This window comes from Parasteatoda tepidariorum, chromosome 5 (genome assembly GCF_043381705.1).
Source record: "Parasteatoda tepidariorum isolate YZ-2023 chromosome 5, CAS_Ptep_4.0, whole genome shotgun sequence".
Taxonomy (NCBI): Eukaryota; Metazoa; Arthropoda; class Arachnida; order Araneae; family Theridiidae; genus Parasteatoda; species Parasteatoda tepidariorum.
Window position 1 is genome coordinate 33,516,901 of NC_092208.1, and position 23,627 is coordinate 33,540,527.

Consider the following 23,627-nt stretch of genomic DNA (forward strand, 5'->3'; position numbering starts at 1 on the left):
GAGCAAGTATGGAAAATAATCGCAAAAGGATTTGAAGAAAAATAAAGTTATCTTACGGAAAATAAGACTTCATGGCAAAGGCTAGAATTCGAGCTGACAATTTTTGTCCGTTTATAATTATAGTAAAAAACAGAGAAAAACTGTTTTTGTGAAAAATAACTTCAAACTGTCAAATATATAACAAAAATCTGTTTAAAAAACAAGCGAGAATTTTTTGCCGCACGCAGGTAATGATTAAAAGCAAAAAAAAATCTGTATTAGTCTTTAACAGTCAATGCCTAAGTACTCATTTCATAGGTATTCGAATGCTTCACAAAATGCATCATGTCACAAATGTTCTAAACGTTTAAGGTCCAAACATTAATTTCTAAACATGCTCTAAACATTAAATGTTCTAAACATTTTTAATTAAATATGAAAGCCCCTGTTAACTACTAAACTTTATTTTCGTTTTTATGGATAATTTACATGATTATTCTATTATTATTATTATTATTATGATAATTAGATTTTCAATTCTCATAAATTCACACAAATGACATTCTTCCTTAAAACACATATAAAAAACACAAAAAAAATTATATTATACTAATTTTAACATTAATAAAATAAATTGAAACAGAGGGGATTCACAATACTTGCCCTAATGCCAAATACCAGTCCTCTGTGGTAGAAATATGGATTCTGAGACATGCGATGGACTAGACTTTGATAATCATTGCTATTATCCTGAATCAAATGGAATCCTGTCAAGTTGGACTTCCCATACTTGAAATCTGACAGATCAATCGTATGCAAATCCTGTAAAAAAATAATAAATTATTTCTCAAAATTTATTTTTAATTTTAAAAATTATCTTTAAAATAAAACTCCCGGTTAATTAAATTTTTTTTAAAAACTTTTTGTAGATAGAAAGAAAAGTTTGCATTGATGTTTATATATATAACATGAAAACAAATTAAGCAATTTGTCTGAGTAGTTCATTGAAAATCAACATATTCTGCTTGGCTTAGAGCACAATATGGTAAAGAGTTTTTAAAAACTGCTATATTTAGGTTGGGGCTCTCAAATTCACAAAATTCAATTACCATCTTTTTCTATTAAGGTTTTCTATTGATTGTTGAGTAATGACGACATTAGGTTACTCCTGTTTTAATAAGAAATATTGCAAAACACCTACCAAACAAGTAATGAGATATTGCTCATTTTCAGTCAGCATCCCTACTTGTTGGGCCTAGATAAAATAAATAAAAACATAATTTTTAATTACAACAATATTATATTCAAATGTTTCTGTGTTATTTTATAAGTAATACGCTAATGAAACAGAGTTTGGTTTTGTACAATTCAAATAAAATGGAAGGACTTTAAGAAAATTGATTTTGGGATAAAAAAAAGTTAATGTCATACTCCATACTGTATATTGCTTAGAAATACTGTTTAATCATCCATTCTGTTTGCTTAGATACTTAATTCAAACACTTAAATGACAACAATATATGGATAGGCATATTATTATCGTATTTTCGTGATGTTTGAAATAATAAACGGTACACAATGGTTCCTTGTAATTAATCAAATGTGTTTCAAAGCTAGCGTTTTAAACCAAATGTGAGAAAAGAATACATAATATCAAGGGATTATTATTCCGAGTTAGTTCTCTTTAATTTTAATGCAAAATAATATCTTAAGGTAAAAGACTCAAACTAATCATACTTTTATAAAGCTTACATCCTCCTGCAACAGCTATTTAAGAGGGCAAAAATATCGTGGAGTTTCAGACTCCATACTTTCGTGACCAAAGGCATGATGTTAGTTTACTTTTAAATGGAATCACACTTTTCTAACGAACTAAAAACCCAATATTGGGATTCATATTAGGATTGGTTAGTTTATGTAATCTAATAATTTTGGAGAACATTACTTACTTGCTTTAAAACATCGTATAAATTCTTTCTTCCCACATCTAAAATGATTTTTTGATTCTTTAATTTCAGTTTCTGAATGTCCTTTTTTATTTCCCAAAATGTGCTACGATATGGAATGTCTTCTTCAAATTTATATATTTGCACATTAGAATCGTTTCCTTGTGCCCCTTTCAAGAAATTTTGCAAACGTAAAAAACCTTTAAAAAGAAAACACAAAAATCACATATTGAAATTAATAATAAAGAAATTGTACCTTCAAATTTACGATGGGTAGTTTGTACAACTTTTCTGAAACTTTTATTTCTTTACTGTTTAAAAATGTATAGTAAAATTTAATACAGTAGGGAACCGATTATCCGGAACGATCGGGACCATCGCTATTCCGGATAACTGATTTTTCCGGTTTACTTAATCGCTACAAAAAGCCGCTTTTTTATTGTTAAACACAACGAAAAAAAATTTTTTTTTGGAAATAATCTTAAAATGAAGAAAAAACGATGGAGCAATACACTGGTAAGGGATGGAGCAATGATGGTAAGGTAAACATCTTTCAAAAAAGAACGAAAAATCCTAAAATTTTATAAGGAAAAAAAATTTTTTTTTTGTAATGGTGGGAAAATTTATCGAATTTCGTTCCGGTTTTTTGGTTTTCCGGTTTTCTGATTTCCGGATAACGGGTTCTGTACTGCAATACATTACGGCGTTGCATTAGCATAATTATTAGAGTCACGGCATGACGTCAGCAGTTGGAAATTTTTCAAAAAAAATGGTTAAATAACGATTTGTAACAATAACGTAAACTTTATGGTTAATTGGATAGAACAGTCTTCTGCCTGTCATTTTAAAATAATTTTAAAATGGAAATTCTAACAGTGTATTTTCACTTTAAACTTATTGAATATCTCAAAGTTGCATTTATCTTTAAACCTATGACACCATTTTCAACAATGTTGTGAACTAATTTCAAAGAAAAATTTCGTCACGTTAATGCATATAAGGTTAAAATACAAAGTTTCTTGATGTAAAAGTCATCGACTTTTTAAACTTTAGGAGATTTAATAACTACACGATGGCAGCATATGTTTATTTATATTTTATAATTTAACTTAATTTCTACTGAATACTTTATGTAAGTAATTCAGGCATATTTTTATAGAATGTTGCTCAAGTTATATTAATTTACTAATTAACATTAAATATAAAGACGCCAACTGGAGTATAGCTAATAAAATCCTGCATTAAAATATTTGATTTTTCTTAAGTTAAAAAATTCGTTACAATTTAGGACGTGATGCAAAATATCAGAATCTGACAAAATAATGTGAAATTGCAAAAATAAAAATTTTTAAAGATTAATTTTTTAAACTATTCATTGTGCAAATTGGTCAATTAAGTTTTAGACAAGAAATTTATATTAAACAAATTTTCCATACTCTTTTTTATTATTTTGTATTAATTTAGGTCAAAATAAGTTAAAAATATTTTATTCAGCACTTTAGTAATTTGTGGTTATGAAATACAGCATGAAACACTTGTGTCTTTTCTGCGTTAAAAGTAATATCTTCCAGACGCAGTTCCCCCTCATTTTTTTAAATTTACACCTGCTTACAGTTATTTAGATCTAAAAAGAAAAGTTATTCGTCATTGAAATTTCTTTAATTTACAAAATCAATTATTGATAGATTTTTGAATGCGTATGAAAAAATATTTTCAAACTAGTTTTGATTTAATATTTAAGTTCAGACATAATTCTGAAAATCTAGCAGATTTTTTTAATAACTATTATACTGTTTTATATTAATAAAAAATATCGAAATATATTTTTGCTCGTTATTTGTGAGTCAGAAAAAAATATAGAATATATAAAAGGGTTACCAGTGCACCACATTCTCAGATGTGAAACTTTCCCTTTCGATGATTTAGCTATCCTTGAACAGCATTTCGTTAATTTTGAGAATCATTTTGTCACAAAATCACGTGATTTGTGGCAAAACGTGAACTCTCAAATATATGACGAAAATGTTTCCTTAGCACGAAACCTCGTCTTAGTGCATAGTGGTACATTGTAAACTAACATGATGAAACTACAATAAAGAATAGAATATCAAAAACTAAGTGACAAATTAAGCCGATCGACAGTGTGGCGGTCAAGGGTTTGGCCAGGTGCCCGAAGGATCTGAGCTTCGGACCTCGCTTCAGGTAAGGGAGTAATTTAAATCTCTGTTCTATCTGTCCTTGGTGTACTATACTAATTACGTAATCCCCATGATAAAGTGATTATTTGAAAAGGTAAATACGTTATATACTTTTTGTTGTTGAGTTTATTTATTTATTTTTTTTTTTTGGAAAAAATAAAAGGAGGAAATATGTCATTAATTTTGACGAAATTAAACTGAAGAAGTGACGTGAAATTTTCCTTGACGAAATGACGATAGTTATTTCGTCACTTTGACGAAATTTTCGTTCGGAGCATATACCAGGAAACGATTTCGTCAAAAACGACGAATGTTTCGTGATATTCGAGTATCCACTTTTTACAGTACATCTGCGTCATAAGGGCTAAATAAGAAAAACAGTTTTTGAAACAACAGCTGCTTGAATATTACATTGAAGTACTATATTTTTCATGCATTTGACGCAACAAATAAAAAAAAAGCATAAATGGGTTGAAATTAATAAGAGGTAATTAAAAAGACAAGCTTTAGAGAACTGTGGGGATAATAGTTATCGACAATGTCAACCCTGATATATGAAAAGGTACACCACCATAGAATCTAGTTAACACGTCTTATGCACGAGGAAATTGAAATTGTATTTCTGTAGTAGTAGATACACTACTGTACTCCCCCACCAGAATTTATCGGTGATAGAATTCAATGAACGGATACCACTAGTTGATTCGTTGCAGTTTTGCTAGAAACCGGGAGAGCTGTATTAAGATCACCGTTCTTTTGAATGCTGATCGAGAGACCTGTATTAAGTTCACGGTAGTGGTCACTCCTGCGTTACCTTTAGCAGTCGAGTGAATTGTACGCTGTGTGTGATCGAGACTGAGTAGCAACAGAGCGAGTAGGTGGATAATGTCACAGTTACAAGTAGCAAGTCAACTGTTCACTGTGGAGCATCCATCGAAGTAGGCGTGTTCGGATCGAAATGGTCGTTACTGTCAATTTAGGCGGGTTCACATCACGTCCGGGTCACCAATGTGGTAATGGTAATTATAAACAGTGTCAACCGTCATCTATGAAAAGTTACCCCGCCATAGAATCTAGTTAACATGTCTTATACACTAGGAAACTGGAATTGTATTTTTGTAGTGGTAGATACACTACAGAACAATAGGATTATCTTTTATTGCTTATTTTAAAAAATTTAACAAACATAGAAAACAGGAGCCAAACATACCTTCGTTTTCTTCATAAAGAAGTGTAAAATTCTTCCACCCCATGTGCTTAATCATAGCTACGTACATATCACTCAGCACATTGGGTGAAGGGTGCAAATTGATTGACAAATCATCTCTTTTCTGTGCGCGATCCCATCTGGTCTCGATGTGAGGCACTTCGAACTCGTCACAAATTGAGGCAACATGAAGGCTTGTTAAGCGATCCTGTGGTCCAAATATAGCCGCCACTCCTGTTTCTAATAAGCTGCAAACTATTTCATAAAAATAAATTGCAAATTACAAAAACATAATAATCATAAATTAAATACTGTAGCATTTATTTTATATCGTATATAAATAAGAAAACAGAAAAACCGCAATATATCCAATCGCATGACCAATTTTTTTTTTCGTTTCTGCTTTCCCTATTTTCATATACCGTGAAACTAATAAATGTGATAAGTAGTGAAATTTTATTAATGAATTTAACAATTAACAATAACGTTTATATTGTTACTTTCTTTTATTTTGTTATAGCGTGATCAATTTAATGCACGGTAGAATAAAATACTAAATCCATTAATTAGTGCAATATTTTTAATAAATCTTACAATAAACAATCAATCTTTTACTTCGATATAACTTGAGCAACCGTAAAATAACAAATACGTTAATTAATGAAAATTTCTTAATAAATCTAACAATTTACGATGAATCTCGTATTGCTACTTGCCTTAATTTTGATACAACGTAGATAACCGTAAAATAAAAATATATAGTTATAAGTACAATTTTAATTATAAATTTAAGAATAAACAAGAATGTTTTTATTGCTACTGTCTCTCATTCTGATAAAACGTTGACTATCACAAAACAAGCAAATACGGTAATTATCTCAGTTTTGTGAAAAATTTAGCAAAAATCAATAAAAATTTGCTGCTTTTTTTTTCTTTTCAGATATAATAAAAGAGAATAGCAGCAAAAGATGTTATTTTACAATATAATATAAGCTACCTAAAACAACAAATACGAAAATTAAAATAATTTTGTTATTAATTGAAAAATAGACCTTAAATGCTAATTTATTTAATTCTTACATTTATTACTTTGATATTTCTTCAATTTTTAATTATTACTTGTTACACATAAAGTATGGTTAATTTTTCTAAAACTCCGTTAATAAGTCTCATAAGCATTTAAATATTTTTCGAGTGTTATTGTATGAAAGAAACTTTTGCTTTCTACTTTGTACTGTATTCACGGAAAATGCAAGCCGTAGTTTTTTTCTTCCATTGCAAAAAAGAATCCTAATTTTCGAGAATTCTGGGGGAANTCTATGTAAAATCTTAATTATCCTATACAGCAGCGGTTCTTAACCTATGGGTCGCGACCCAAAATTGGGTCGCGAAGCATATTTCTTGGGTCGCGCTGAGTCGAACCAAAAAAGTTAGTAATGCACCAAATAATAAGTATTACCAACACCTCCTAGAAGAAGTCATTGTGGCTTACTCAGCCTAATTTTGACTTTTTTTTGAGTCGCAACATGAACATATTTCTCAAATTTGGGTCGCGGCTTAAAAAGGTTAAGAACCACTGGTGTAAAGGATTACATTTCTTTAAAAATGTATGTTCGTTGTTTATTGTATGAATGTAAGTTGACGAAATTTTATTTCCTACAAGCTATTAAAAAATGTATGTATAATGCATACATATAAAGTAGAAAGGGAGTATTTCGTTAGCCTAGCTTAAATATTTATTAAAATATGGACATTTCTATTAAAAACTTTTTTTTTGTCCTACGTTTTTTTTCTTGCTATAACGTTGAAATTATTCAATAAAATTAAGCAAATTTTTAGAGCAATTTAAAATTACTAAAAACATTTTGCTTTAAAATTTGAGACAAATTCGTTTCAAACTGCCCAAGATATGAGTAATTAAAGTAATTGTCTTATACTACGCAACCGCGTAAAAATTTTTAAAAAATTCTTATATTTGCAGTGAATCGTATTTGGCAACTAATGAAAGATATCCAATTTGAATATCTTAAAAATTTAAAAAGTTCCAAGTAATTTTCAAAGTTGTTTTTGTACTTTTTAAAAAGAAAGCTCAAAATGATGAGGGGTTTTTTACAAATATTACTTTGTAGCATGAGACAGAATTTAATAACAAATGATAATGCCTTAACATAAACGTTCGTATACCAAAATGTAATTTAATAAGGAAAGAAAACAGGTAAAAAAGAAATACTTTTACGGGATGATCCCCAAAAATGCCGATGTCATTTTTGATAAATCTTACTAAATAGCACAAAATTAAATATGTAGGAAACCCCTTATCATTTTGAGCAATCTTTAAAAGGAGCGAAAACTGCTTAGAAAATTGCGGAATAGATATCGAATTTTTTTATTAGTTGCCAAATACGATTCACTTCACTACAAAATTAAGAAGAAGAAAAATTTAATTTTTCCCACGCATGCGCAATATAAAAGAACTACTTTAACCACTCACATCTTGTGCAGTTTTTGACGAATTTTTTCTCAAATTTTGAAGCCAAAACTCTGTAATTAATTTTAAATTGCACTAATATTTTGTTAAATTTAATTGAATATTTTTGAAGTTTTAGCAAAATAAATCCTTTTTTCATAAAAATGTTTATGTCTCTATAAATATATAAGCTACATTTACGAAATTTCGTGTAATTGTGGCATATAATAATCAAAATAACTGTCACAAGTTTCAAATTCATTGCTACATTGTTTGGCATAGGGTGTTCAGAAACATTATTTTTCGTTTCTAATTTATTGTCGGTCCCTCAAGCATCCGAAAGCTTTTAACTTCATTGATTTGTATGAGAAATCGCATGATCTAAACACTTCTTAAGTTATGAAATGATTTCTTCAGTATTTCAGGACAAATATGAAAAAATTTATTAGTATAGAAGTGTTTTCATTATTTTGTCCAATCCTGTAAAGAATAATATATATAATCCTTAAATGACGACAGGTATAATTGCAGAATTAGTCTCAATCTGGTTATTTTGTGGGGAGTCACTTTCACCTGCACCCTCCCCTAAAGTTAAAAATAACCTCTTTTTTTTTGTCTCTCCTTCTCTCTTCAACGAAACGACCCTAACAACATATGATGCAGAGCCATTTTTGGATTACGTGGAATTCCACTAAAAACATGCAGAACTCTTTCTCAAGTCGCGTAAGCATTTTTTAGTGACTTTTTAATTTTCTCCTACTATAAAAACTCTCTTGATTCAAAGCGTAAAAGTTTGGCGCTGTTTTTAACGTTTGGCATCTTTTACTCTAAATATCAATTACGCGAGAGAGAAAAAAAAAGTTTCAACATCGCGTCGAAGTAATTTCTCTTTTTAATTGATGAATGACTATTAATAACAGTCTGTGTTACTGAGATTCGCAATAAATACCGTTTAATAAGTTATAAGTTTTCTTCTTGTTGGTTCTTCTTTTGTTCCTGGGTGCTGTCATTTGCTGCATTTTCTTGTTAATTAATTGTTAGAGAAAGAGTTATATGAAAGATAGTTAATATCTAGAAAGATATTATGGTTAATAATGCCGATATCGTTGTTGAATTGTGTGAATCTCTAGCAAGTTTGAATGCATAGCTTCACCAACGTCAACGGTTCTCAATTTTTTTCGAGTATGGAACACTAAATTTTTAACCTTCTATTAATGGAACCCGGGATTTATAATTGAAGTACATAAAGACTATACCTACAAAAGAGGACTTTATTTTGAAAATATTTAATAAGAAGAATGAAAATTTTTCCTCATTTTATCATTAATAATCAGGAAGGAGGTTTAATTACCGACAGTTGAATTTGTAGTCCTTGAGCTGAATTTAGTCCAGTTTTGAATTTGTTTTTGGTCCATGAACATAAGCTAAATAAACTGAAATATGGAATGAAAACTAATCTCCGTTGAAATAAAACTAAAAGGAATTTTTATCGACGTTGAAAATGGCTATTAAGGAAACATATTTCCTTATTAAAAATTCTTTTTTTTTGGGTTTGTAAAGGTAGGGGAAAATAATAAGGCAATATATCATACATATGTATATCTTTTCACAATTTATTCCATTATTATTTCAAAAATTATGAGTTTCTTCTATTGAAAAAAATGAGGTATATCTTTTTATTGACTTTTTACTTTAAATAATTTCGAAAAGGCAACGGTAGTATGAAGTAAATAATGGATTATTGATTGGATATAATTATAGGTTTTAAAAATTTTCAACAAAAACTGTTTAAAAAAGTTCTAATAATCGGAACCCATTTAGCGGAGTCCTAGAGTTCCATGGAACATCATTTGAGAATCGCTGGCTTACGTTCTTTTTCTTTAAGAATGTTACATTCAATTACCTTTTTGCGTTGCATCAAAGATATCACCGGTTGCTATTCTCTTCACTTGGGCTTCTAGTCTGGGTCTTGACCTTCTTTTTGTATTGTTGTTGAAGATTTCTACTGCAATTTTAAAAGCTAGCTCCTGTTCTTCATCCTCAGTATCAAATAATCCTCCTAAAATATGAACAAAAAATACAGAGCGATTCAAAATTATGTTTCCTAATTGGCTCGCAATAAGACGTAAAATAAATAAAGACCCTTTTTAAACAATGGTCCAACTCCACTTATAAGAGCTAGAAGGTTCCTTTTAAAGAAATCTAACGATCCACGACTCGCTTCGCTCACTAGCCACCACGGTCAATCATAATTATTTTTATTTTTTTAACTGGTTGAATTTTCCGTTCTTCATACGGTGTGAATAAAAAAAAGGAAAAAAATCAATAAATCAATTCCGAATAATACTACGAAAGCATGGGCAAAACTGAAAGGGTTATACTGACACATATAATAAAGCTAAAATAATTCCAATTATTCGATTTCTACTATTAGTTCATTCTCTTCCTATATCTTGTTAAAATTTCCAACCGTTAAGAAAATATTTTTATCCATCCACTGAAGTTCAAATGCTTAATTAAATTTGTTGTGGATGACATTTGATGTTAATACAGTTTTTTCAAATATTAATTTATTAACTAAATTTAATTAATCAATTTTAGCTTTATATGGGAGAAAAAAATTGCAATTATTCAATAAAAAGTTTTTTTTTTTTTATTTCCTATGAGCTGCACAATCAGTCTTCCCGATGAGCAGACCTAGTGCGTTCTCCAGAAGTGGTATCCACTCTTTTAGGACCACCACAACGGGTGAGATACCGTTGGCCATGTCAATTTGGACGTCTAGTTTCTGCCACACTAGATGGCAGCACCGAGACTCTATTTGGATGCTAAAGTGCACTAGGAATTTAATTTTGCATAGGAATAAAAAGTAACTAAAATAACTTTTTTTCTTTTTTAACCTAAGTAGGAATTAACCTTTAAAAAAAATTTATTACTTTTCTCTTTATTTATTATTATTTGCTGCTCTACCCGGGGGTTTTATGTTGTCAAATTAAACAAAACACGCCGTTTGTAGTTCATCTCAGCAAAATAGAGATAAATTGTATTCATCATCACTTGGCATGATGCTATAGCTCGCGGCCTACTCATGATAACCAAAATTTAGAGCTAACAAGCAAATGTTTCCGGCACATAACTGCTTCGAAGAGCCGTGAGACATTTATTTCCACAGTATCTGTATTAAAACAGCTCAGTATTGGTGTGAAGGCAGAAGAACTTCTGCTGTTCTTAAATCCGTAACTGCTGAACTCCCTTAAAATTTGTAGCTCATTAGGGGTCGTTATAGGAATCCTCAGAAAATTATTTGAATGTGAAATCTTCACAAAGGAAACTTCGGATATAATGATTAGAAAAGGGAAAAACGTATAATAAAATTGCAAAATTAAATTTAGCTTCGATTTAAAATTTCCTTTTACTTCTACTCTCATTTACTTATCTTACTATCATTTTATTATTATTTTCTAGGACAAATCTTTCACTCAGACCAGAATATCAGAATCATATTCTAAAGAATACAACATATTCTAATAAATTTAAAAAGCTGCTTAAATATTAAAACTTATCTGGGAAAACTAAAAATAAAAAAAAATCTGAAGATGCTTAGAAGTTGTAAATTTCGGGAAAGGAACTTTCGTAAGATATTTTCCGTTTTTTCAAAGAAATATAAATCTTTATTTATCAGTATCACTTGCTTTTAAGAGAGACATTCCAATACTTTCCCTTTTTTCTCATACACGTTTGATTCTTTGACTAATTACTTTGTAGTCAAATTGTAGATACATGTATTGTAAAAAATTTTCTTTTAGATATGTCATCAGAAACTTTTCATCTTAAACTAAAAAAAAGTAATTATCAAAAACTAAAAAAATTTTCAGTATTTTCCTGGAAAAAATTTGGCCGCAAAATGCTGGCCTTGCCTTAAAAATATACACATAGAAAAAATAGAGCTTTCTTAAGAAAAAAACCATTTTGCCTGAACTACTCCTTGTCTTCATAAGTTGTTAGGTTCAAACCAGATGTCAACCAGAATTTCATCTTCCTATTTTTATTCATTTTCTTCTTTTGACTAATTTCTGATGCTCTATTAATTTAATTCGTGCAATTTCAAAACAAAGTTTTTTTTCCTAATCAATTTGAATTTTCTCTATAATTTTAAGATTCCAACCACCAATTGCAAATTGAGGTTATCCCGGATAAACATTCTACCAAATCAATCCCTAGATGTGTATTTCACATTACAAAAATCCCTGATTTATTTTTAAAATGTGGTTTAAAATATTATTTTCATTATAAACATATACTTGTTTAAAATTTTCTAGCAAAAAATTATAAAACGTACTCACTGTTGCAAATTTTTCTCTAATGTGTGTGCAGAAGATAAATTTCTCTATTTACAATAGAAATTATACTTCAATTATAAATATAAATACTTAAAAAAGTGATAAAAGTGTATAAATAAGGCGTATGAAATGCAGTAAAAATTGAAAATAGATTTAAACAGAATTTACGGCGACCATAAGTTTTGAACCACATACATAAACTTTCTGATTGCACATCAATAATTACGCAGTGGCTGCGAAATCTACAGGTTATACAGTATAAAAAATTTTGGAAAGGGGGAATAATTTAGAAAACAATCAAAAGAAAGCTTCAAAATTCGAATTGAGTTTCTCAAAATTTATACAAAAAAAAGTTTTGCCTAATATCAAGATTTTATATTTCACTACATGCCATTTTTTCGGGAGTTCGGCTCAAGTAACTAATTAAGCACCAAGAAACGAAATTGCCTTAAAATCACCAAGAAGATAACTACTCCACTATACGGAAAGGGATAATTATGAGCTATAGTACCTTAGGACTCTGTACTCTATCGTCATCACGACGCGTTTCCTGAAGTTTGCCTTGGCCCAATTGCTTACAACGCCCTCTAGTTACACATAAAGGAAACGATAAATTGAATCAGTTGATAGGAATAGCTGACACTCTAAGGTATATAATATGAGCTGCGATGGCTCAGAGGATAAAGCATTCACCTTCCAATGAGGTGAATTGGGTTCGAAACCCAGTAATGGCTGGTTGATACGAATTCCGCATCCGGCTTGCACCGACCACGGTGGTGACGTGAAATATCCTCAGTGGTAGACGGATCATGGGTTAGAGTCCTCAGAGAGGTTCCCGTGGTCTTCCTCCCCATGTTACAAATGCGGGTTAGTTCCATCGAAAAGTGCTCCAAGAAGACAAATTTCTCCCAATACTTGCTCCAGGAGTTCTCTAGTCTTCGGGATTGGGTTCAAAATTACATTGCTACGTGGTTAAACATTAGTAATCGTAAACCCGAAAATTAGGTTGACTGTTCAACGACGGTTATAAAATAAATTAAAAAGATGTATTATGCAATGTTTGTCATATTTTTTATTTACATTTGTACTATTACATTTGTCACATGATTGAATAATAATTCTTTGTGTTTTATTGTTTTAAAGTTGAGTTTTTATGTTTTCTTTCAATGAAAAATTATTAACTGAATTTATGTTAGTGTTTTTAAATATTTTCATACTGTGCATTTATGCGGAAACAAAAATTTCTTTAGTCACCTCCAACTTTTTTATTTTACATTTTAATTCTATGATAAGTGAAAAGTATTTATTTCATATTTTTATTTACTTTTGTCTATTGCTTTTCTTTCACATAATATGTTCTACTATGAACAGAAAAAATAATAAAAATCTACATTAATAACGCTTTTCCGTATTTATTCTTCCATCAGGTGCTTTCACAAAATTTAATAGTGCATATCATCCATGTAAATACGCATTGAATACAACATTGAAATAAATATAAGAGCAAGAAAAATGCTGAGAAGTTAAAGTATTTAAAATAAATCATAGTTTACTTTGTAAAATGTGTTTTACCTTCATTAACTTACAAACGACATCTTCAACGAATTAACATCGAAGCATTGCATAGAACTAAAATGAAACAAATGACCAAAAGATAATAAAGAATTTTTAAAAATAATTAAAGAAAGTGATAAACTCATCAATGCATCAATCCAACTGATTTTTAATCTTTTTTAATCGTTCGGGCCAAACTGTTGCCACTTCTGTGCACATTGATGAAAAAAACGCGTCGTCTTTTTATGTGCTCTAGCATTAGGGTGGAAACTTTTTATATATTTTTCTGGGGTGAAAAGATTAAAGGAAATAATCCCGAGTATTCAGTAATGCTTTTGTCTAACTCTTTTCATATATTATTACTTTCCAATAATCTGTATGAAATTCCTTATTGTTCCTTAATCATCCGTAAACGAAACGAATTTTTAAATGCTGTGGTGGTCTTTAAGTGTTTATTTCACAGAAATGTCCAAAAAATTATTATTTTATAACACGTAAATCTATTAAAACATTTTTTGAGGTTGAATTCTCTAGGAATAATTTTTACATTCAGTTTTCTATTTGCAACAGCTAATTTAAATAGTTAACTTAATCTAAACATAAGTCAAAGAATAGATTTAATTAGCGTCTTATTAGTAATGCTAATTTAAATATTTAACTTGATACAACACTTCTGTATAATCTGTAATATTAATAAGATAAAGAACAGTTTTTGCACAGTTTCCTATCAGCAACAGTCAATTTAAATGTTTAACTTGATTCTAAAATGTGGTTGATGGGACACCTGCAAGTGATGTAGTGTGGGTATCTCGATCTTGATTGATTTTTAAAACGTGTAATTTGATTACGTTAGCAACTGTTCTTTCCATTCTAGTTCGAGTAAGCCAAGCCGTCAAATATCAATTCATTCAGTGATTCATTCTATATTCTTACACAACGATTTCAATTCTTTCACTATATATTTCTTACTTAACACAAAGACAGGCATGAAGCCATGAAGAACATAAAACATAATTATGCATCGAAGTTGCCCAGTAGACAAAACAAAAATATATCACGGTTACAATTAAATGTATGAATAAATAGCAAATCTGAGTTAATTAAAAGACGAAGACGGGAAAGAATTATATTTCATTAAATTTGATGAGCGATGCGGTGCTGTACTTAATTAACTTTCACGTAAATTAACATTCAATATGTGAAGAAACTTCTCTTAAATTTATCACGCCATTTTGCTTAAAAACGATCAGTTCATTCTGACGTCAGTGATCACATGTGTAGGTATCCATGATCTTCTTTTTGAAGTGCAACTGCTCAATTTACAATATTCTCGAGAAATTATATAAGACTATTAAAAAATCGTATAAATTTGAAAAACTTATTGAGAATTAAGGAACAACTTATTCGGTAATTTAAGTCAAGAATTACTTGCTAAAACCCTAAATGAGTATTTGTTAGTTCATTACTGGTTCGTACTTTCGCGTAATTTATGTTAAATCTCATAATTAAAATCTATTTTTTCGCTCTCTTCTCAATTTAGCCCCGTTACTAATTCGATTCGTCTATTTTGGTTCAGACATTCCATCCAATTTCTTATTTTTTTTATAACAGTTGTTAATTTTCAATAGCTAAATATATGTTTTTGTTAGTTTATTGAATTATTTAGTTATTATTTCCAGCGACAAGTTTATTATTATATTAATAAATATAATGAGTGAATTTTAAATTATTATATTTAATCAGTGTTAAGTGCCGAATTCAACACAAAAATTACTAATAATATTTACAAGAGATTGCTTACAATTTTCTAATGAATTAGCCATTTTTGATTCCATTTGAGCACTCCATTTCTGATATTACACTGTTAGTGTGATCCAGTTAATTATTATGTAATACTGTATTAAGATTGTAAAAGTTTGGTAAACAAGTAAATAAAACTACTGTGCAAACTACTTCCTCACAGTGCAATCTAGAAACTCTTCAAATATTTTATACCTTAATGAAAGGAAAAGGTTTGAAAACAGAACAAATGCTAGCAGCCTAATATTAATCAAATAAAAAATTAGGAACATTGCAATTACATTGGAATGTTGTGCAAATTTGTAGAAAAGAAATTTTTTTTAATTTCAATATCTAAAAGAGAGAAGCAGAAATAACAAGAGAAGGAATGCTGGATTCAAACGTCCTGTTTCAGATATTTCTGATATTCTGGAAACCTTTCGTTACTCACCAGTTTTAATAAATTACATTTTATTGCTTTTTCAGTATTTTTATTATTTTATTTATTCTCTTCAGTTATTCATTTATATTTATTTTAAGGAATTGCAAATATTAAAGCTTTTTTTTCTCTTTGCTATCACCCTCTTGTAGCTCTTTCGGTAGCACTCTCGTAGTCAAGCACTTTACGCTATAACAGTTTAACGAGGACCGATACCGCACATCATAGGTCCCTTCGTGGCTTGATCAAACTGGTCATCCACCCGCACACTGACCACAGACAGTGATACTTGACTCATTTGTTCTACTGAAAACCGTGTATTACGAGCAGTCCACTGTGGGACATTTTTGTTGAAAGTAACTGCCTTATGTTAAGAAACAACAATAATTGCGAAACAATTATCGAAGTTGGTGAGTGGCAGCGTATTGGAGGCTTAACATCCAAATTTTTTTTTTAAAAATCCATACCACTTTTTTAAAATACAGCAATTTGGTGATATATTTTACTTACAATGAAAAATTATCAAAATTAAGTAATAAATCACACTTTTCGAATATTGTATAATCTCAAATAGTGCAGTAGAGTTACTTTTAAAATATTGGATAGGAAACTTTTTTTATTTCACATAACTGTGGCCATTCTTCTTATTAACATTATCTCCATTTTTATAATTAACATAGAAGGCATTAGCTGGAAATAAACGCTCCCCCCCCTCCTATATTTTCAGGGTTCAAAAACTTGAATCCATTGAATAAAAATCCGTTTAAAAAAAAGCATGTTTTTGTGTCCAATTTAGTAACTTAAACTATCATCTACACCAATTAATTAACAGATTTAAGATTTGGCCCTAGAACAATTTAAATTGAATCATATAGAGAGAAATAGCAGCATGTAAGTGAAAATTCGATCATTAAATCAAAAGTTATTCAGGATGCTTGTTTTGTTTTTGTTTTTTGCTCTGTGCGTAAGAATTTTTATAGAGCATAGAATTTTTTTTATTAATTAAATGTTATGCTCTCAGTGTCTAATAATGGGACAAACAACTTTTCCGTATTATTAGTGGCTTGAAAACTTTGCATTTATTTAAAAACGATAATATTTTTAAAATAATTTAAAAATAAATAACGCTTATAAAAAGCTATAATAAAAATTTAAAAAACAACCTTTTTGTTGATGTTTTCAGCATAAAAACATAAATGGGTCCTTTATTATAACTTTTTTTCTTATCTTAAGAAGGAAGAATTTATAAAATATAAATTGTCAGTATAAATTAGATATAGTCTTTATTATTAGCATACATGCTATTATTAGCATGTAGTTTTTCCAGGTTGGTCAAGGACACATTTTCAAAAAATTTTTATTATTTATGTATTATAGTATATTTGTGTTGATATATTAAGAATCAAAAAAATAGAAAAATCTGATATTTCTAACGTTTATATAAGTGAAAAAATCAAGCTTCAGAATGAAGAAGTTTTTATTTTATTCAAATATCCAAATTTAACTGTTAATACTGTTTGAAAAACTGCAAAATTTTCTAAAATTAAAAATAATAAGAAGAAAAAGGATAAATAATTCTTTTTATATTTAAAACAAAATTTAAAACGAAATATAAAATATTTTTATAAATTTCCCTAAGACAAAAATACAAATATCTAAATTTTGCTCTATATTCCTTGATAAGTTTTGGGTTAAATTGTTTTAATTTCGAATAAAGCATGGAGAAATGTTCTCGAAGAAAAAGGTTTTCAAAATTCTAACTTCACTTTAAATTAAATATGGGGGGAATCGAAACATAGTCTTCTTAAGCATTTTAATCAAGGTAAAAAAAAATTTTTTTGAAAGAAGATTATTTGAATTTTTTAAAAATCTCAAAAATTTGACAAAATCTGTCCCGAACTCTCTTAATATAGCTACTTTCTATTTGACCGGAAATGAAATATCCAGGAAGTAAAATAAGTAAGAACCAGTAATTAGAAATGATTTTAATCAAGTCCCTAATATTTAGTCATTAATATCATATCAATTATCAATATAATTAAAAAAATTCTCCTCCCAAATATCAAAAACGCTTATTAAAGTCTTAATTAAAAAATTTAAAATGAATAAAAAAAGATATATCATTAAACTTCCCTTGTCTTACTCACCAAGCTTTATGACAGCTGGCAAGGCCGTAGATTCAAGAGCAAACAAAAAAACTGCGCCAAGAACAATGCCAATAAGGTTCATCGCGTCTTACGAGCATATCCTACTTTTTATTCAACACACTCACACCTCTTTGATGAGAATCCATTCACTGACTATGCCAATGACGATGCATATCTGAAGATTATTCTCAGAACTTACCTTGCCAAAATCAACAAAGTACTAATAGCAGGAAACACCGCAAAATCCCCCATCTATTTTTTTTTCCAGGTGCTTTCTCTTCCCCGCATTTAACGCCCACGCAGAATATTGTCAAACCACACATGCAAAAGAGTAGTGTCAAGAGGTTTGGGTGTAGAGTTTATTTTTGTTAACCTCTCTCGACTGTAGTATAACATGACGCCTAAGTTAAGAATATTTGATGCAGCGAGGAAGATGACGGCTTATTACGCAAGAATTTTTACATTTTTAAAATGCAAGAATTTTTGCATTTTGTCACCTCGTTTTATAACAAAAATTTGTAATGCAATGCTTCTGAGAAAAAATAAAATCGTAGTTTTTCGCTAAATATTAAATATTTTTGCCTATAATTAAATATTTATATTATATTATAGTCCTTTTTATCATTTATATTATTTTAAATATTTATATTATAGTCCTTTTTCTTTCCTCAATTGAATGAAAAGTTTGAAGGCTTAATATAATTAAATATTGAATCATCCGTTTTTGAATCCTTTTTTAATCTTACTAATCCTCTGAATTTTTATTTATTTGTTCAAAAGACAAAGCAAAGCAACGAGTAATAAGAGAAAATTATACAAAATCTCATCATTTTATAAATTAAATCTTGTGAAGAAAGAGGTAAAAACTGCTTACGAATCATTATCAAAATTGTCTATAATAAAAACAGATTTAAAAGCATCCAGACCACTATTGTTGTTGGACGAAACTGAAAATTGGAGAAATGAAAATAGTTGCAACTGCAAGATGTGACTTCCAGTTTCATTCTACGCATCATTCGCAATTAATCTCGATAATGATTTGTCAAATTTTGATAACATTTGTAATTTTTCACTTTTTATTAAATAATAATGTAAGATCACTAATCATAAATCATTTTACTTCATTCTGCACAAAAATTCCAAATTTGTAGAAAGGACCTTACGTGAATTAGGTCAAAATTAGGATGGTGATTAGGAAACAAAGTTTATTGGAGAGATCATAAAACGTAAACTGCACTTAAAAAGCTGGATACTCAAATATCACGAAATTTTCTACTTTTTTCATGAAATCGTTTCCTAATATATGCTACAAGCGAATTTTTTGTCAAAGTGATGAAAAAACTATCGTCACTTCTTCGAGTAAACGAATTTTTTCAAAATTAAAGTAATATTTTGTCATTCTCTTTTTTACCCCCAAAACAAACTCGTAGCGAAATATCCAGCTTTTTTAATATCGCCTTAACAATTTAGGAATAACAAACAAAACAGAGAGATAAATTACACCCAAGCTTGAAGCACAATTTAATTCCCGGGATCTTTCCTTTACGAGGCCAACTCCCTGACCACCATATCGTCTTACGTCGTTACTTTATTTTAGATCGTTTAGTCCTCATTCAAGTTTAGTCATTCTTATTAAGAAATCCCACAATGCACTACGATAAGGTTTCGAGTTGAGGAAACATTTTCGTCATATATTTGAGAGTTCGCTTTTCGTGACAAATCATTCTCAAAATTGATGAAATATAGTTCAAGGATAGCTGAATGTTTAAAAAAACAGAGTTTCATTTCTGAGTGCGTAGGACATGCTAGTATAAGGTACTTAAGTCACAAAATCAGTCTTCGCTTGAAAAGATACTACAAATAAATCATTCAAGCTTTTTTAATTAAAAAAAATAATAAAAGTAAAGGCAATTTTCTGAACAACTTGGTATATTTAAAATAGATTTTATTAACTTATCTTCATACAATTCATCAGTCTCTATACAATTCTATAACATAAAATCACCAACTCGATGAAAATTTAGGATATAACCTGCAAGAAATATTGCACACACATGTGTTGGATTCACTCAAAAGTAATATCCCGTATCATAGTATAATGCCTATTATACTACGATTTAATAGGCATAAAAAGAGCAACATTAATTTTTTTTGTCACCATATTATAACCTTACTCGAGATTTTAAATAATATTTTATAAAATAACAGTGAACAACAAATTTGATGATAAGGGATTCAAATTTGATGATTTTTCTGTGCTTTAGGTGAACTATGTGATTCTGTATAGAACAGTCATTGTGCCTTTCCTAAGTTTCTTTGCGAATTCTAGGATATTTCGCTTCCTAAGGCATCTGGAACCTTCATACTTGGGGAAAATAGACGTTTTTTGTCAAAAACGCCAAATATGCTATCATCGCACTCTTGATTAGAGCGCTTTTCCTTTACTTGTAAGTTGTTATTGTTTGATGTTGAAATGTGGTAAGTCGCCTAGCCAAATTTTATGAATCTTATTGAAAATGGTATGTGGTATAAAAAAAAATAATTACCGAAGAGTTATTTTCACCCAAAAATATACATGCAACATATAATTCTATCTAAAAGTCATTCTTCATGCATTAATACAATACTAAAAAATGTAATTATGCAAATTGAATGTATGAAAACTATTGTTTTGTAAAACAAAACAATAGTTTTCATACATTCAAAAAGGGCTTAATTCAAAAAGGGCTTATAAAATTTATGGAGGCAATGTTATCTTTTATTATATGAGATTCAAGAAATATGTACTGTTACAATTCTAATAATGTAATTATTAAAAAAAATTCAGAATTAAAAAATAATGTAATAAATAATAAAAAAGATTTATATTTTAAATCTTGACTTAGCTAAACACTGCGTTATAGTCTCATTTTAAAAATAAGAATAATATTACATTGCAAAAATTATATGCTTCATGAGTGCCTTTATTGTTAAAATTTTAGAGAATTGAAATCTTAAAAAAATGTAGGATATGAATGGAGAGAAATTATTTTCTGTTAGCTTGTGATTTGTTTTTAGAACCACTCCAGAAGGGAGCCGTGGGTTCCTTGGGTTCATGCATTTAACTTTACTTCTACTAATTACTTTTTCTTTATTGAGTATTTTTTCATATTAAAATATAACACTCAAAATAGTTTTTGAAAATTACAAAAGAAATATTGAAAATTACGTTTGTTTTTGTTTTAAAAACATATTTACTGTGATTACAACCAATTTCTACTTCGTATAAAAAAAAATTTTCGTTATCATTTTTATTGAATTTTGAAAAATAATCGAAAACAAAAAACAGGTCATGCTGTTATTAATTTTCAACAACTCTATTTCAAAAATCACATTTTTATATCTCATAATAACAAATTCCAAGCTAAATTTTATAATGATTTTTTACGCAATACACGATTTATTTATTTTTTTAAGTGGCAGAGAAAGAAATTTCTCATATTTTTCAATAATTTCCTTTAAAGAAAGAATATTTATAAAAAAAATTCTCCAGTCCTTGGACCCCGAGGGATAAATACTTTTTCAACAGAGGGGAAGAGTCATCATTCTTTATTAGAAAAATCAGAGTATTCGAACTTGGAGCCGGTAACATGTTCTTTTTTGAATTGGCTATTTTCAGAACTTTTCTTCTTATACATTGGCAATTCTTTTACAGAACTACTACATGTAAGAGCAAACTTCACATCTTTGATCATGACTTTCCTAATATCTTCCTATAAGAAAAAAATAAATGCGTATGATGACTTAGTTATTGTATTATATAGAACAATTCAGTACAGTGGTCTCAAATTTGATAAAAAATGTAGGGTATATCAAATGAATTAAGAACTGCTTTGCAAACTGAAGCCATATATATTGTACTCTTCTGAGGGCTTTTTCCCATTAGAGATCCACTGTTCGTGCTCACTTTAATTGATATTTTCATTTTTCTAAATTATAAACATTTGTTGCCTAAAATTACACTGATAGTTGGTCAAAAATTGCACCAGTAGTTAATTGTCTTTTTACAACCTGTTAAAAAATCTGTTAAATATACTGAAAAAACTGTCAACTAGTGTGCCAGTATAAAACTGTTTATTTTACTGAATAACTGCGTATAATGAATCAGTTATAGTATTCTATAGAGCGACTCACTGAATTGGTCTCAAATTTGATACAGAGGTAAGATATATCATATGAATTAAGAATTGCTTTTCAAACTGAAGCCATAAATATCGTACGCTTCTGGGGGCTTTTTCCCATTAAAGATCCGCTGTTAGTGCTCACTTTAATTCGTATTTTCATTTTTCTAAATAATGAACATTTTTTGCCCTGAATTACACTGACAGTTGGTGGAAAATTGCACTCGTAGTTAATTTTCTAATTCACGCACTGTAAAAAAAAAATCTGTTAAATATAAGGAAAAAAACTGTCAACTAGTGTGCCAGTATAAAACTGTTTATTTTACTGAATAACTGCGTATGATGAATCAGTTATAGTATTCTATAGAGCGACTCACTGAATTGGTCTCAAATTTGATACAGAGGTAAGATATATCATATGAATTAAGAATTGCTTTTCAAACTGAAGCCATAAATATCGTACGCTTCTGGGGGCTTTTTCCCATTAAAGATCCGCTGTTAGTGCTCACTTTAATTGGTATTTTCATTTTTCTAAATAATAAACATTTTTTGCCCAAAATTACACTGACAGTTGGCGGAAAATTGCACTCGTAGTTAATTTTCTAATTCACGCACTGTAAAAAAAAATCTGTTAAATATAAGGAAAAAAACTGTCAGCTGATGTGCCAGCATAAAACTGTTACTTCACAGAAAAATACTATTGTTTAAAAACAGAAGCCTATCTCTTAAACAGACAAGGACTATTATGTTTACAAACAAACTCTGTTATTTCAACAACAGCAAAAATGAGAAAATAATTATGTAGCATAGTGGTTGGTGCAAGAAGCATTAGTACGGCTGCTCAAATGGAGGTTTTGAACTAGGGTCATCTCTTTAGGAGGCGAGCGCTCTGACTCTGAGCTTCCGCAGCTCTAGTATCTCCGTAAAAAAAATCCTAAAAGTCTTAATATTTAAGACCTTTAAGATAAAAAGATTTGAAAATATAAAAACCCACCCATGTAAAAATGTCTGGCAATCTTAACTTATATATTAAAAAAATACAATAATCAGGTAGAATATCAATTTGACAATAAAATAGAATCACAGTTTTATTTATATTATCTTCAATACCATAAAATAACTGTTGAAAAGTAAGAGCAATTATAGAAAATAATCGTAAAATTATTTCAAGAAGAGGTATCGAACGGTTACTGCATGGTAATAATTTAAACTGACGGTTTAAATCCTGTTAAAATGATAAACATAAAAAAAAACATTTTGTCAATGAAACAGCTTTAAACCGTCAAATATACAAAGGAAGTCTGTAAAAAGAACAGGAATTTCTAACGGTGCAGATATATAAAAAAGAACTTAAGATAAGAACTTAAGATAAGAACTTAACTTAACCTATCTACCATTCATTTTGTGACTA

The 23,627-nt window shown here is 29.2% G+C and overlaps 2 protein-coding genes across 3 annotated transcripts in view; both read right to left on the minus strand.

Annotated features, from left to right (window-relative positions):
• The window catches only part of LOC107450783 (glutamate receptor ionotropic, kainate 2-like), a 53,009-nt gene extending 34,741 nt beyond the window's left edge, over positions 1–18,268 (minus strand). Inside the window, exons 1-6 of the mRNA XM_071181260.1 lie at positions 18,057–18,268; positions 9,701–9,856; positions 5,334–5,585; positions 1,929–2,125; positions 1,181–1,234; positions 643–801 (exon numbers count right to left, since the gene is read on the minus strand). Of these exons, the coding sequence (XP_071037361.1) occupies positions 643–801; positions 1,181–1,234; positions 1,929–2,125; positions 5,334–5,585; positions 9,701–9,856; positions 18,057–18,138 (900 nt within the window). The 5' untranslated portion in view covers positions 18,139–18,268. The remainder of the gene's footprint in view (positions 1–642; positions 802–1,180; positions 1,235–1,928; positions 2,126–5,333; positions 5,586–9,700; positions 9,857–18,056) is intronic.
• Positions 18,269–19,984: 1,716 nt separating this feature from the next.
• The window catches only part of LOC107450784 (glutamate receptor ionotropic, kainate 2), a 38,678-nt gene continuing 35,035 nt past the window's right edge, over positions 19,985–23,627 (minus strand). For both annotated transcript variants that reach the window (XM_043046359.2, XM_043046360.2), the window contains exon 15: positions 19,985–21,808. In XM_043046359.2, coding sequence (XP_042902293.1) covers positions 21,638–21,808 — 171 coding nt within the window. In that variant the 3' untranslated portion in view covers positions 19,985–21,637. The remainder of the gene's footprint in view (positions 21,809–23,627) is intronic.